This window comes from Tetrao urogallus (genome assembly GCF_951394365.1).
Source record: "Tetrao urogallus genome assembly, chromosome: 2".
Classification (NCBI taxonomy): Eukaryota; Metazoa; Chordata; class Aves; order Galliformes; family Phasianidae; genus Tetrao; species Tetrao urogallus.
The window spans coordinates 715,178-732,085 of record NC_136814.1 but is presented as its reverse complement, the minus strand read 5'-3'; the positions used below and the strand labels follow the sequence as shown (position 1 = coordinate 732,085).

At 38.3% G+C, this 16,908-nt stretch overlaps 1 protein-coding gene across 1 annotated transcript; it reads left to right on the top strand.

The window, feature by feature from the left end:
* Positions 1-518: 518 nt before the first annotated feature.
* On the top strand, positions 519-16,507 carry PAPOLG (poly(A) polymerase gamma; the record flags this gene model as incomplete). The annotated part of the gene is made up of 21 exons (XM_079532455.1): positions 519-535; positions 2,194-2,352; positions 2,441-2,507; positions 3,134-3,215; positions 3,299-3,408; positions 5,406-5,459; positions 6,376-6,487; positions 7,123-7,212; positions 7,744-7,882; positions 8,044-8,116; positions 8,199-8,319; positions 8,613-8,697; positions 9,100-9,153; positions 10,446-10,565; positions 10,872-10,981; positions 12,697-12,818; positions 12,905-13,071; positions 13,889-13,995; positions 14,072-14,295; positions 15,601-15,657; positions 16,409-16,507. The coding sequence occupies 21 exons, from the start codon at positions 519-521 to the stop codon at positions 16,505-16,507; spliced, it is 2,169 nt and encodes a 722-aa protein (XP_079388581.1).
* Positions 16,508-16,908: the final 401 nt, after the last annotated feature.

Genomic DNA, 16,908 nt, shown 5'->3' with positions numbered 1-16,908 from the left:
TTGGAATGCCATCAGGATCACAGGATCATTACGAAAATGCTGCTCTTCCAGCAGCCCACAGCTGCAGCTCTCCACAAGCAGCACGCTGCTGCTTCCTTCTGCCTGGACGCACCAAACCGCGGCACAGCCTGTGTTTCTCAGACACCGATCGCTTTTCTCTTGATCAGTCTACTTGCTTTCAGCAGTCAAATTCAGCTTAATTAACCATCATTTGCATTTAACACGAGAGTTTTTCTTCCCTGTTACACCTGAAGAAAAACCCGACGCCCCGTTAAGCGTTACAGGTGAGGTAGCGAAACGTGCCGCGTCTCACTCAGTGGCCTTCCCGCAGCCGCTAAGCGGAGCTCCAGAGCAGAAGCTCGCAGACGAGGTGCGGCCCGGCCGTGGGGGCGTGCCCCGCGCCAAGCCCCGCCCGCTGGTGAGCGGGAAGGAGGCGCGGGCGGCGCGCGGTATAGGAGGGAGCGGGGCGCGGGCTGCGGGCTGCGGTGGGTTCGGCAGCGCGGTGTGCGGCGTGCGCCATGAGGGAGACGGGCGGGTGAGGTGGCGGCGGGACTTTTGGGCCGTTCCTCCTCTTCCCCGCGCCTTTCTTTGAGGCTTGTTTTTCGCCGCGGTCTTTGATGCCTCGTGTGAGCGGCTGATGGGTGGGAAAGCTGCCTGGTTCGGGGAGGCCCTCTAAAAGCGTAGGAGAACCCCCTGTGAGGGGCGCGAAGGGCGGTAGAGTGGGTTAAGGGCTCCGTGAGGTTAAAAAAAAGGAAAAAGAAGTGAGTTGGTGTTGTTAGTCCCGGATCCGTGTGGCTCGGGGAATGGATTGCTTTAAGTTACGTTCCTGGGTAAAACTAGAGCCTACCAGAAGGGATCATTGGAGCAAGGGTGTGTGGTGTGTCTGAGTGGTGTCGCTCTTCGCGTTCTCTGAAGGAAGCGCTGGGGCAGGCTGTGCGCTCCTGTTCGCTGATGGGCTGCCGGTGTGTTTTTGCTTAGGTGTGATGCGCAGCAAACAGTAGAAGCAACACAGGCTCTTCTTCAGTCTCCTGTGAGAATGGTGTCATGAGGAGAACGATATTCATTATGGTTGCCCTCACTTATAAGCTGGAAATTGGCAAAGTCTCTGAGCTTTTTAAAAACATAGTAGCAGACACTTCATTTGAGAAACAAGGCCACGAGAAAGAGTGAGGGAAAGAGTTTAAAAAAAAAAAAAAGCCACCAGAAAGTGTCCACAACTAAAAGCTGCAGCTACAGTTAGATAAAGCTACACTGAGATAAATCCTTGTTCCCTCAGTGGAGGAGTGAAGACAATGATTGAAAATTTAAAAGCAAGCAATCAGTTTCTATGGCTTCTTTAGGTCAGCCATTGAAATTGTCTTGTGGGTCTTCCCGTGTCAGCTGAACGTATTGGGTACCTTAATGTTTTCACAACTTGTTGACTAACCCAGCTGATATTTTACATATATAATATAAATGTCTGTGCACGTATAGCTAAGACTTCTGAACTATAGAAGTTGGACATTGTTAAGAGCATAAGGCTCTGCATAAGCTGCAGATTGGTTGATAGTTTTCATTCATGTTCTTCCCTGAACAAAATAAGAGAGCACTGAATCTTCAGCATCGACTCTGTTGAGTAGACCATGCCATTTTCTGTCCTCCTTTACACTGAAGTGTAATACCCTTTCAACATCAGTAGAAGCATGGCAAATCTGGTTTTTTCTATCTTGCAGTTTGCTATTGTGGTATCATGCTTCAATGTGACTACAAGGAGTTTGTCGTAAATTGTTTTGATTAATGTTAGCAGGAATCTGGTGGGAGTAGCTTAAGTTAAACAGTGTGAAACAGAAGTGTATCTAGAACTTCTGCTGTAGACAGGGTTGCCCTTCATGGATATCAGATCTTATTTCCTAGTGATTTGTTCTGTTTACGACGATCCATATAAAATGCATTAAGGTCGAAGTAACTTAGGATGTATTTAATATTCATAACTGTGGTTTCTTTAATGGTTTTGACTCTCAGTATTAATAACTTAACACTTGCAATCAGAGCACCTTAAAAACTCATTCTAAATGGTTTTCTTATCGATATTAATGGCGAGCAGAAATTGATTTGGAAATCTGTAAGGTGGAAGATATTAGTGAGGTTTTGGTTTGTTTCTTTTTGTATGTTTTGCTTCTGTGACGTCTTCAGTATTTTTTTTTTCTCCCATAGTACTTCTATGCTGCAGAACCAGCCACACAGGCACTATGGAATTACCTCTCCAATTAGCTTGGCTCCTCCAAAGGATGTAGATTATATTCATACTCAGAAGCTAGTTGAAGCAATGGAGTCATTTGGAGTATTTGAAGATGAGGAGGAATTGAATCACAGGTATAAAAACACAAATATTAGTTAATCTCTTGGTGTTTTTTTGTTTTTTTTTTTTTTAGAACAGATTTAATGTGAGTTTTATTTGCAGGCTGGTGGTTCTTTGTAAACTGAATAACTTGGTCAAAGAATGGATTTTTGAACTTGGTGAGAGCAAGGTAGGAATTCTTATTATGCTCTTATTGAAAAAACTGAAGCCTCGTTGTTTCTACTGATGTCACACTACTGACTTATGCTAAACTTACGTCTTTACTCTTAAGTGTCAAGCAGAGCTATGGTAACTGGCACTGAAATATGGTGGAAAAGATTATTCATATCAAGATCTTGAAGTCTTTGAGGCAGTGAATAAACTTGTGAAGCAGCTGTATCAATTGGTAGTAGCAGTTAACAAAGATGAACGTTTTTGGGGAGTCAAATGGAAGTTAAATGGGCACCAATTTTTGCCCCAAACAGCTTGAAGAACTCAATCTAATATGAAATCATGCTAGACTTGCCTATTTTGTAAGATAATGTTAATTAAAGTGCTTCTTCTGCAGGAAAGGCTAATAGTAGGTCTTAATTTGAATAAAAATAATTAAAGGACTGCTGCATTGCTCATGCTTTTCTGAGTTGCAGGTGCTTACTTTAGAAAAAAAAGTATTAGTCTGTTGGAGACTTGACTGACAATGCAGTACAGGAGTGGAAAGCCACGTTTAAGGATGTATTCAAAGTAACTCATTCTAATTAAACTTGCACATAGTTCAGTAAGTATTATATTCTAAAGAGAACTTTCTTCTACCTGCAGAACCTTCCCCCTTCGGTGGTAGAAAATGTTGGTGGCAGAATATTTACATTTGGTTCTTACAGGCTTGGAGTACACACCAAAGGTAAAGTTCTAATTATCTGATCGTAGTTCTAATGATTGATAGTGGCTACCAACAGTAATAGGAGAAATTGAATCTCTCTGCAGGTGCTGACATAGATGCTCTTTGTGTTGCTCCTAGACATGTGGAAAGATCAGATTTCTTTCAGTCATTCTTTGAAAAACTAAAGCATCAGGAAGAGATAAAAAATCTAAGAGTAAGTAAGCTCTTCCTCATAGACTGTGTTACTTCTACAAATAGGAACAGTTGTGTTTGATATTCACATTAGTAGTGAATATATTTCAAGTTCTTGACCATTTTAAACAATATTTTTTGTGGTGTGAAAATGTTGAAGCCAAGCTTTTGGTTCCTTTCCCCAGTGGCTGTACATAATGGGGATTTTTGTGGTACACTTGTCCATATACCCAGCTTTAGCAAACACTGAATTTGCCACTAAGGGTTTTGCTTTAATTTTAGATGCTGTGAGGGGCTTGGAAATGAGGTTGTTACTTGCACGTAGAAAGCAGAAGGGTCAGCTTAAATTTAAGGTAGATGAATATGATGTAGACAGGCTTCTGTCAGTACTTCATAGGGCTGGATTTGCTTCAGTATTTTCAAATCATTTGTCTCCTTTTGTTTTCTGGGTACTTAGCTTGAGATTTTGCAGCAGTGATGCATATGAACAGCTGTATATAACGCTCATGGGGGCATATGTAAGTGTATGTAAACATTGCTGCTTTGTAAAATCACTTCCAGAATGTTGCATGTCTTACGTATAAAACTGAACTCCTGACCTGCCAACTTCTGAGCAGGGGTAATACCATCTTCCTTGGGGGAGGGAAGTGAAAATACTACAAATGTTATTCTAATCAAGGCCTTAAGGTATGTATTACTCAAGTATCTAGGGAAGGTGTTGTGCTGTGATGGTGTGTATCTTCTATAGGAGGTGAAAGATCTTCAGACTTCTGTCTGTATGGCTAATCAACACAGATACGATCTTTACTCAAAATATCATGATACTATTTCACAGCTAAGCTGTAAAAACTTATTTTTAAAAACAGCTGTTTGCTTTGGCAGATCTAGTGGATAATACCAAAGGTGCTTCTAGAACAGCCATTTAGCATTGATTGTCACCAGAGTTAAATTTTTGACATCAGTTTGTGCTTCACTTGTTGGGTTAGTGATTCCTGGTACTAAGTCTCCAAGAAGTCCATGTTTTTGAGTGCTGTAATAAGATTTGAAGGATATTTCGGGTCATTATTTTGAGAAGAGAAGTGAATGTGTGAACGCTTTTGAGAAGGCGGGGAATTTTGCCCTTATGAGTTCTACTCTGGTGCTAGCCTTTGGTCTCCACTGTAGGCCAGCAGTCACGTGGCCTTTTGCTGAGCAGAGGCTAGCTTGTTTTGCACTGGTCACTTTCCCTGCAGGCTGCTGGATGTTTTCTTACCTATTTTTTTTATATGTTAGAATTCAATCAAATATTTCATGCATCCTTTTATTTTCATGTCACTTGTTTTGTTTGCAGGATGCCTGAATTGCTTATCCCTAGATGTAGCAGTCTTATCTGAATGCTGCTTGCAGTCTGACTCTAGCTTAACACAGAAGGAAAGAGAGGCTTTGTTCCTGTGGGGGCCAGGCACTAAGCACCTGGAATGGCTGTCCTTCAGTTGTTTCTCCTAGAAACATGAGCTAATAAGCATAGCTCTTATGCTTACATTAAGATTGGAGGCTATGCTTGTTCATTCTTGTCTGCTCTGTTCTTAAAAACAAATTCAAGTTGTAAGCTTTCTAATCTTTATTATAAGTTGACATTTTTCTTGGAAAAAGTCAGTTGAGTCAGTTTGATCAAAGTCAGTTTGAGTCAGTTGAGGCCAAGCTTCTTATTTAGCAAAAGTGCTAGCATATGTGGCCTCCTGCTTTAAGTTATGGGGACAATCTATGCGATAGTTTTTTTGCTGTCCAAACCTTAGGAATGGAGAAGTGCTTCCCTACCTTAGTTTTCCTCTGGCAGTCACATTGGAAAAACTTCATATGTATAAGCAATGAGCTTAAATAACTTTAGTATCAGTACAATACTGCCTGCAGCTTATCCAATTTTGTTGGTTCAGAGGCAACTCAGTACTTATATGAGTACTATAAATTCTTTATTTCTTTGTAGTCTGAGAAAAATGACAAAGTAGCAAAAGGGGTTTTTAATTATCCTCTCCTTCCTAGGCAGTAGAAGATGCATATGTACCTGTTGTTAAGTTTGAGTTTGATGGCATTGAGGTAAGAATTCTTTTTTGTCCTTTGCAATAGGATAACTTAGCATCATCACAGGTCTCTGAAAATTTTACCAGGGTTTTGGTACCTTAGGGTTTTTAGAAAGCTGTAGGAGAACAGCTGTACCACAATCCAGGGGAAGACATTACAGCTGAAATGGAGTTTGGAGAAAAGTAAGTCCTTAGGAAGCCTGGCACACATGAGAAAATCAAGGATGTTTTGTTCTAGATGTGTGCTGCAGGCCAGGTTTGCCTGCTTGAATTATTTCCATCTCACAAGGACTGTGCAGACTGGAAATAAAGGCTAAGGCTTTGCTAATTCTTCTTGGCTGTGACAAGCTAGCTTTCTTCAAAAGGCTGTGTGTTGTGTATTTCACTTTATGAGTTGTGGGCACAGTAATAAACATGCTATTGCAAATGGGGGAAAAAAGTAACAAATACATGCAACAGGACAAAATGAGGAAGTATTTGCTTGATTTCTGCCTACATTTGTTGGTTGTAGGAATCCTTGTATCTTGAATAAATGTTTTCCATTAAATGAAGGCATGTGTGTGTTGAGGTACCCAAGCATGTTACTGCTTGATATCACTATCATTAAATAATAGTTTTTTATCATCTTCTCGTGGCTTTTGTCATGTAAAGACATTTTCTTAACTCAGGTTGTACTGAATAACATAGGCTCAGAAGGGGTTACCACACATAATGCTGTCTGCTGTAGTTGAGGTCATGGAGTTAAGGTGCAACTTTGCTTTTTAAAGGGAAATCTAAGTTCAGAGTCTTAAAACATCCCAATTAAAAAAAAAAAATCAAAAAACCCCCCGAAAATCTATCCCAAACTCTTTTATGTAAGCTAGAAAGAAGTGATGCATTGTAGAATTTGTAAATAAGTTTCAAGCAGTTTTTTTGTTTGATACTTCTTTAAGATTGATCTCGTGTTTGCAAGACTGCCTGTGCAAACTGTTTCTGATAATCTTGATCTCAGAGATGACTCGCGTCTCAGAAGCCTGGATATAAGATGTATACGGAGCCTAAATGGTAAGTGTGTTCGTGCATCTTCAGAAAGAAGATGCTACTAAAACTGGTATGGAACGCATGTTACTTCAAGCGCTTGTGTGAGATGCAGAAACTGATCTCAGTATACCTAAAATCTGAGGGGGTGACGGTGGGCTTTAAATTTAAATGCTTTCCTTAGTAGTGAGTAGGTAAGCCTGTATCTCCTGTTCCATTGGTTGTGATGTGCATTCTTACAGTGTACCACAGGGTTTCTCCAAGTGAATACGTGAAGCACTTGATAGAGAAAGAGGCATTGTGATTACTAAAAATAAAGATATTGAGGATACCTGAATCCTCACCAATACCAACAGATATAGCTGTTGAAAGAAAGCTAGCTTTCAGAATAAGTGTAGAAAGGTCATATTAAAATTTACTGGCTGGAGTCTTAAAAAAAAAAAAAAGCTCAGTTGTATCAGTTATCCAAAGTGATCCTGAATGTTAGGTGTAATCCAGGTAATGCAAAACAAGTGATCCAGAGTTGTTTTTAAACTTGAGTATTAAGTTGTAAGCAATTGATCCAAAATAACAAAATCATGTGATACATATGAATTGTATCAAACATGAAATGGACCTGTAGCTGTTACTGCAAACTTAACTTTTTTTTTTTTTTTTAACAGGGTGCAGAGTTACTGATGAAATACTGCATCTAGTACCAAATAAAGAGAACTTCCAGCTCACACTTCGTGCAATTAAACTGTGGGCAAAACGTGAGCAATGTGATTTTATGATCTTTGAAATTTTTGGGGGAGCTTCATGCTGGAAAGGAAGTTAAAAATCATTAGAAATACTTCAGACAATTCTTTTAAATGTTAGGTTTTTTTTCTGGGCAATAGACATAACAAGATAAGATTCTTATTGCGAACCTGACTACAAATGGTAAAAAGGAAGCCAAGTTTATCCAGAATCCTTGATAAATAGTGAATTGGGAAATATCTTAATATCTTGTGGGAGTGTAGTTATAGCAAGTGCTGGAGCAATGGAAGAACTTTTTTTTTTTTTTTTTGTACCTCTTCACCCTCCTGGAAAAGAAATCGGGGCAAAACAATATCTGTAACAGTATAAGCAGATTTCAGAGCAGTAATATTTTGGGAAATGGTGTAGTAATGATTATTTATCAATGTAAGAACCAACACTTCTTAGCTGCTTTTTTTTTTCTCTGTGCTACATGGTCTTGTGAAGTCTGTGCTGTAAATTTGAAGGGATGTAAGAATAGGCTAACTGCAAAGTATCCTTTCTAGGACGTGGTATTTATTCCAACATGCTGGGATTTCTTGGTGGGGTTTCTTGGGCAATGCTAGTAGCAAGAACGTGTCAACTCCATCCAAATGCATTGGCTTCTACTCTTGTGAACAAGTTCTTCTTGATTTTTTCAAAATGGTAAGAGCTATTGCTTATGCCAGTTACGGTCTATAAAGTAGTAACCTTTTTAAAGCTAGTTCCTTAAAAATGGTATTAACAACATTCAGTCCTAGCCTGAATTACATGTCTGAGTTTTAAAATGGACAGTTGTTTATCAGTTAATGGGTTATCTTTTATAGGGAATGGCCAAATCCTGTACTGCTGAAACAACCTGAAGAGAATAATCTTAATTTACCAGTATGGGATCCTAGGGTATGCAGAAATTAAATACGAAAGCCTTAAAACTTTCTTGTGGATTAAACTGATGCTGAACGGAACTGTTTTAACACCTTAGGTCAACCCATCAGACAGGTACCATGTAATGCCAATCATCACCCCAGCCTACCCACAGCAGAACTCTACATACAATGTATCTACATCAACACGAGCTGTAGTGGTAGAGGAGCTCAAACATGGTAAAAATAAAGTTCTTTCTGTGCTTATTAACTGATTAAAAAAGTATAATGTTTACTGTGTGGAAGCATTATTTGAGTTGGTTATGTTTCATGAAATGTCCTGCTCCTTCAGGTAGGATGGACCACAGGGAAAAGATCTTGAATTGCTGACCAACCCAGTTTTACAACAAAACATTGTAGTACGCTTGCTTTGTGTCAAGGGAATTCTTGCTTTTCATCTATTAATGTTCAAAACTTTCATTTTGTAGAGTTTATATCATGTTTTTATCATATTTTTGCAATGTCAACTGTAGGTCTCGCAGTTACAAATGAGATTCTCCAAGGAAAGTCAGATTGGCCAAAGCTCTTTGAACAACCAAACTTCTTTCAGAAATACAAGTATGTATGAAATCTGTTTTCTGAACTTGGAATGATTTGGTTACTGGTAAAAGATTGGAACGTTATCTAAATAGATGACGTTAATGTTTACTTTTTACCTACTGGAACTGGTATTAGATTTGTAATAAGGATGAACGCAGGGGAGATGCAGAAACTGTTGTGTTACCAGCTGATTTTCTAATTAGAAGATCAATTGCAGTGTTTTGAATGTAATAACAGAATGTGACTCTAAAGAATGTGGTAACTTTTTCATTTCACAGTTAATACTGTGCTGAATACAGGATATAACCTTACATACTTACATTACTGTCTTATCTAGATGTCATGTTATCTATAGTTTAAGTTTTGACTTTGTTTCAAGGAATAAAGTCCTCAGCCAGTATATTTCTCTTCTTATTGTAGGCATTATATTGTACTGACTGCTAGCACCTGTACTGAGGAGCATCACTTAGAATGGTAAGGCTTGAGAATTTGGGTTTGGTACACAATTGAAATACAAGTAATTGTTGCACTTTACTGTTAACTGTATTAACAAATTTAATATTAAACTGTGAAGTGTGGCATCATCTACTAAATGAAAAACTATCTATCTTGTAAAAGAAGACTAGTGTAAATCTTACTGTTTTGTGGAGTTATCGTGAACATCTGAGTCACAATGAGGGAGAGCAGCACTAGTGTGCAATATACGTGAAGGTCAGGTGTTCTGCGTCATCTGGAACAGCAGATGTGTCTCCTTACAAACATCAACACATCTTCAGTTAGGAGGTTCCTTGTTGCAAAGGCTCTATCAAACAGGGATTACTTGATGTGACCAGATCTGTAACAGCCACTGGAGAGCCAGGTATTTTACAGACTTGAAGAGCAGTGGTCAGTGCACCCCCAATATATGTATTATTTTCAAGTTACACTTTACTGAAATTCTAATTTTCTTTCTGTGTATTAATGGATTGTCTTGTGCACAATTCCAGCTTTCAATACAACCACTCTGTAACCTTGAAAGAATTAATTTATAGCTTGTTTATTAGATGTAATACGTGATTTACAATGAAATTGTTCTTGAATGCTAATTTGCTCCAGCTTGGTAGTCACCTAACTTCAGAGCCTGCTTTTTCCTCCAGTGAAGTCAAACAATACTGTTTCATCTGAGTGAGGCATCTGCCTCTTGGTTGGATTTGGGAGTAGCCAACACATCTGTTGTTCACTAGTTTATTTCCTGTAGATTTTTAACTGCTTTCAATGTTAGTGGTGTTCTTGGGTAAAAGGGTGAAGTGGCATTACTCTGTGGGCATGGTTTGTGTCTTGAAGTTAGTGACTTGTATCTTAATTATAGGAACTACATTTTCTGTTTGGTTTGAGGAGGGTAAACTTCTATGTTTAATCTGTAGGAATTCCATCTTCACACAAATGTGATTGTCCTTGATTTTCTTTCTGAACTGCTCATCCTGATGATCTTTAGGGTTTTGCCTACTTTGAGATGCAGGTAGAGATGCTGGGATGTGCTGACTATACTCCCACAATTCTGATGAAATGTAGTCTGTGATGAAAATAAAAACAAGTAGGTAAACTTTGGTCTTCGGAAACTCTAAAGCTCGGCTACCACTGGGTTAGTCTCAAACTGCAGTGTGTGATCTCCTGTCTTTTCAGCTGGAAGGAGCTTATTCCTTTTTGGTTGATTAGCATTACGTTATAAAAAGACATAATTACTCTTTTGGGCACAGTAAAGCTGAGCCAATGTTTCTTGTTCTTAGGGTTGGCCTCGTTGAATCTAAAATTCGCGTGCTTGTTGGGAACTTGGAAAGGAATGAATTTATAAATATCGCACACGTAAATCCGCAGTCTTTCCCTGGCAACCAAGAACACTGTAAACAGTGAGTGTCGTTACTCTTAAATACAGTTTAGCCATTGTATTAACTTGTTTACATTCATTTATCTCAACTTGTCCAGCATGTTCTGCTATGTACCTACTGCTCTGTAGGTGCAAGATTCTGAACACTTTGGATTTTTTCAAGAAGGGCAAACTTCCAAGAAAAGTACTTGGAGCTTAAGTAAGGGCTGACTTCAGTATTTAATTGCTGTGTACAGCCAAGCTGTTGTCTCAGTCCTTTGTTGAGGCTACTCATCAGCATACTTGGCATGTCTGCATAAATAATAGATTTCTGAATCTGTCTCTCTAGGAGTCGCTATGTGTCAATGTGGTTTCTGGGAATCATATTTAAGAAATTGGAAAGCGCAGAAAGTACTAAGATTGATTTAACATATGATATACAGTCATTCACAGATGCAGGTAAGCCTATGTTTTATTTTGCTCTAGTCTCGTTTCTTTTTTGGTTCTACTGGAAGTTGCATCCTGGAGTGAAATGTACTTCCCCCTGTTAATTATTATCTAGGGACCAACATAAAGGGTATCTTTAAAATCTTCCAGTTCTGGCACTTTAAACTTAAAATGGGTGTGTATTGGTCATATACAAAATGATGAGATGCTTCCAGATGCTATACCAGAAGCAAGGGACATAGAACAGATAGGTCTGGACTATAGTATTCAACAAGAAAATGGTAGTGCTACTGTAAGCCTAAAAATCCCACTGTTCTAGTGGGTGAGTGAAGATCATGCTGAGTTTGTTGGTGGAAGAACTGCATTTCATGAAGCAGGCGGTCAGATATGAATCTTGTAGGTGTTGATTGGATATATCTACAGTTGTTAAAAAGGAGTCAGTTGTGAGTTGCTCTGAAACAGGAGGTCAGCTGCATCAGATTCTAAAGACTTATAATATTTTTCTGATATGTTTGTGTATGATAACCTTAAAAGTTCATAAGCCGGTGATCTGTCATGTTGTTAATTGCATGCAGTCTTGCATGTTTAACTTCATATTCATCTCCTATCATTACTTTTGATAGATGTAACAGTAACATTGTATGTATTGTCAGGTAAGGCTAAAATAAAGAGAAAGCAGGGGAAGGAGTCATTTGAAGCTACTTTTTTCTGTAGCCTACTAGCTCCTGACCTGACTACTCGTGAGTTTCTCAGAAACACGTATGCTGTTAAGCTCGTGGCCTTATAATTTGCTAAAGAAATCAGGTTGATCTTCTGAAGTGGTGTTAGGACAAATAATTTTGAACTGTGAACTTCCTTAAATGTTTATTATGCTGATGGAGAGTTTATCAACAGAATAAGCTTAGATTTCCACTTAAAAATGTGGTAAAAGCTGAGCGCCTTACCTCATGCTTTGAGATGTAAGACCTAGAAGAATGCATCTGAACTCATCTGAATTTCTAAGCTAATGAGACTTCCTTCCTCAGACTCATGCTGTTGTCTAATATGTACTAATTCTGCTGAGCTAGTGTAACAGTTAACTTGCATTAAAGAAAAATAATAAAAATGCAGGCAGTTAAAGAGAACTGTCTTAAATTGCAATTCTGGTAAGTCAGATGTACCTCGGATCTAGTTTTTGACTTTTCTGGAAGACTGAATTATTGAATCTGAACTGCTGGGAGGTTGGATGATATTGCAGAACTGTTATGGGGGGGAGGGAAACGCAACACAGTTGCGCCTTAAATATGAAACTAGTCTGAATCTTGAATAAGGCATCTGATGTCTTTTCAGCTGTGCACTAATAGGGGTTCTGGAAAATGAACTGGATACCTTCTCTGTTCTGAATCAGAAAACTAATGGCAATGGAATACTATTTCCTTTAACTTAAAATCAGTCAGATACAACCTGCAGAGTCAGCTATAACCAAGTACATAAACACATTTGAACTTAAATATCTGTTACGTGTCTGGTCTGTACTGGATGTGAAACGGTCTTGAGAAGACAAGTGAGCTGATGTGCTGTGTGGAGGACTGGAGTTGCATTTGGTGGTTAGTTGGGCGAGAAACTTCTTGTTCTTCATTTAGGCAGAACAGATTCAAAAGTTGCTTCTTTCCAAATAAACCGTGTAGCTTTGATAAATATGTAATGCAAATGTTATCATTAAGCTACGATACCAAATTCCGTGTTAGTTTACAGGCAAGCAAACAACATTAACATGCTGAAGGAAGGTATGAAGATTGAGACAGCTTATGTGAAGAGAAAGCATCTCCACTATTTTTTGCCTGCAGGAACCTTACAAAAAAGAAAGAAGGTATGATTACAAATAATGTGACTCTTTTGCAAACTTTATCATGCTTACTACTTGTTTGGAAAATGAAAACTTCCAATTTGTTTCAGCAAAGCATGCTAAATATTAGTCAAAATGCTACTGGGCTTCGGTGCAAAAGGGCCTCTTCAAATGAAAGCTTGAACAGTTCCAGAGATGACAACTCCAGAACACCATATAATTCCTCTTCATTAAGTATGATATCTAAATTGGACACTTCTACAGCAGAGATGGAAAGGTTAGTATGATAACCTTAGAACTGAGAAAGCTGCTGTTAACTGACTCATAATAAGAACAAGGTCTAGGACTTCATGTTTGAATCTATGAAGATCATGAGAATGTGGGATACCCCAATGGCTTTGGGAACAAAGGTGGAACCTTCTTTGGGAGTGGATCAAAGGGAAATTGTTACAATAACTTCATACACATCAGTATGTAAGAATAGAGTAGAATTTGGTAGTAGAGCAATTATTTGGTTTGGAGTATAAATAATTTTAGTTTAGAATACAACTTTCTGAAGCTGGAGTATTTTATACGTAGGTAACTGATCTTTCTAACAAAGCATGGTTAATGCCAAGCAGAGTTGAGTTCTATTACCAGCACTGATCTTGATCATAAAAACTCCAGAGCTGCTACTGAATTAGTGGGGCTCTGTAAGAACTTGGACGTAAGATTCTTCAGTGTATTGCCAGCTGTATTTAGGCTTAGTTTGGTATTGTAGAAGTAGCATTTAAAAAAAAAAAAAAAAAAAAAAAAAAAAAAAAAAGGGTGGCACCTGTTAGAAGAACAGATGCTTTCAATGAAGAAAGTAGCATGGAGCACTATGTATGCAAAGCTGGAAAAAAGTGCTAGTATATGGAGGCTCACCTAAAGAAAATATTCATCCTTAGTCTGAAATTCAGTGGAACGATCTGCCAGATTGTCAGTGTGCCTGAGCTGCTTAATAGAGCTAGGGAGTAGACTGTTTTTGTTGTGCATGAACATTCTACAACTGATGTACAATATTTTGAACTAGTATTTTATTACACCAGCATTGTGGAAAAACATTTTTACAGAAATGCCACAGTTTGGAGAACGAATGGTGCTAACAATAGAGAGAAGATGACTCATGTAGCTGTGTCACCAGTGTCCAAGGGAATCTCCATTCCAGTTATTGGTTCAAGTACGTATTAAGGTGGTAGGTGGAATGCAGTCTTTAACTTCATGACCCAGATCTAAAAGTTTGATGTTTCCTGCAGAAATGGAGGCTGCAGTTGCCATAAGAACATCAGGACCTCCATCTGACTGCACCATTCCTACAGCTATAGGACATAACGCTGTTTCTCAACTTAAAACGCGTTTTGTCCAAGGACATCATGAACTAAGTGGGACTCAAATTACAGCTTCAAAGAGTGCTGCACCTAAACGGCCTCATTCACCTGCCTCAAAAGAATGCTCCAAGAGATCAAAAGACAGAGAAAAGGTAGAGAAGAGGGGTTAGCCTGAGGAGGATTTGAAGTAGTAGTTATTGATACAGAATGAATCGGATAACTGATAAGAAATATGTATGTACATCCCTAACAGATTCAGGAGTCTAAACTTAAGTATAAGGATGGTTTTACTAATGCAAGTATTAAAAATTGTCTTGGATATAGTATGTGTCTGGTGAGCAGTTCTTTTCATGATCTGACACTGACTGTTTCTAGTCTGATGACATCATATCTAAATGCTACTATTTTTGTTCATGCTCCAGCCAACTACCAAAGGAAATAGCTCATTTGGGAGCAGTTCTTAAAACAATTTAGAAAACATTATAACTGTCTCTAACCGAAGGAGATAGCATCTTACAAACACAGATCTTCTTGTGCTATGGAAGAGAGCGTGAAGTTGCTTGTTAAATCTTGCTTTCATGAAAGCTTTAGATTCATGCTTGGTTAGTTCTATTATAGAAAAAAATCTCCTTTGAGGGCTGCTTTTTGAGCTTTAACCTTTGCTTTGAGGCAGAAATCAAGAACAATTCAACTCAATTTTGCATCTTGAAAAGCACCACCAACCTTTGGAATTATTAACTAGTATTGAATATTTCAAGTGTAAAAATGTAAAGGAAGAATAGTAAGAGTTCTAAGTGATCTGAGATTTCTGTTAATGTTCTCAGTGTCTAAATGTTATTATAAGAATGGCTAATATGACTGAATGCTGTTATCTGGGTATGAAGGTAACTTTAGGAATTGAGTCCTGTATATTTTGTTTTTAGTTAATTGGCCAGGATTCAGCCTTCAAAGATGATGGTAATCCGGAAGATGTAAAGAGAAGATCTACAGAAAATGTAATTTCGGGTGGCTTTATTCAAAGTAGAGTAAATGAAGTGTTCTAATGCTGAGAATTCATGACATACTCTACACTTACTGATGTAAACAAAAGTATGCTGCGTAGTCTATGCTTGTCATGCATTAAATAGATTTTTCTGTATCAGCAAATCAAGTTGTTAAAGACTAAACTGCTATAAAGACTGAAGCATTTAACCCTTCAAAGGAAGATACAGAACCCTGTATTTATTCCTGCTTTCTATGAACTCTTGAGGGCACGTTCTCAAATCAGGATATGGTCTTGTTGGTAGATTGGAAGTTGAAATACCTGAAACATCGCATGTATGCTTATAGGAACTTAATGAAAGTGTAGTATTTATCTAAAAGGTGGAGGATGTCAATGCACATGTGTATTTAGCTTTGCTCTCTGTTAAGTAACAAATTTGAGAATAGTACCTAATATATCCTTTTTTGCTGTTTAGGTTGGCCTTGGAGGAAAAAACAGGCTGATTGCAAGTATTGACACATCGAGGTCACAGGTATTGGGAAGCAAAATTAGATTTTTCCTTGTATGTGCAAAGGCTTACGTACTAACCTCTGAAACTGATTCTTCTAGTAAGTGGTAAGCCTTTACCTTTCATGCTTCTGAATTGAGTTGCAAACAGAAATCCACATTTGCAAAGAGAAATCAAAGATTCCAAGAACTTACGCTTCGAGATCCCTGTCGCCATTTGACATCTCCCATCCCCAAAATGACAGATTATTTCCAGTTTGCTTTCTTATTTTTATATTAAAGTGATGTGTATGTTCCTTGCAGACCTTTTGTAAGGTGCTCTGAGCTCCAGCTACTTTTAAATATTTGTATACTGACTTCAGTGACAGGGCTGGAAGCTTCAAAGTGTTCAAATAAATCAAATTCTTGAGTCAAGTGGAATGTTGAAGAACTGGGGGGTTATAAGAGTGGAAGTACACTGGACAGTAGAGACATTGTATTCCGGATCAGTGGATCCAAGAGGAACAGTAGCTGCTTCTATTATGCCTTTGAGCTACTTCTTTTCTGGCAGGAGATGTTTTTTTTTCTCTCAGGAATTAAGTGTGCGGAGAGGAAAATGCTGCAAAATGGTAACTAAATAAGTGTGAAAAGTGAAAAATATCCTTTTCTGTGAATGTTTATTTTGAGCTATACTGGTTTCAGATATAAGAGATAAACTATTCAGCTAGGAAACTTTTATCTGCTACTTCTTAATGCACTTATTTTTTTTCCTTGTGGCATCTTTCTGTGTGTTGTAGAGGCTCTGCAGTGAAGAACTACCAGATTCTTCATCTCCTGTTCCAACAAATGGTATTCGTATTATTAAAAGATCCATCAGACTCACCCTTAACCAGTGACCAGCATCTTCAGGTAAAGATGATATTCCTTTGTTTCATATTATTTTGTGGCTCCCAACAATAAATGGAGGGTTACTGTTGTCGTGCTGCAATGTTACCTAGTTAAACACTTGTGTTTTTTGACTTGCAGGTATTGTAAGAAACTCCTCTGTGTAGTTTTTACGAGATCATTTGCTGCTGAGTCACTGGCTATGGAAATCATACTGCTATTTTTAAGTAGTACTAGTTTAGGCACTTGCTTCCTTTGGAACTGCTTCATGTGTACCCTTGCAGTAGCTGTACTTAAGCCTTTTTAAAAGTCTTAATCACTAGCTGAAACAGCTTTTTGAAAAAACCACAATCAACTTGTCTTGTGACTTGGATTCAGGATGTATGTAAACAGGGTTGACTAGTCACTGCAA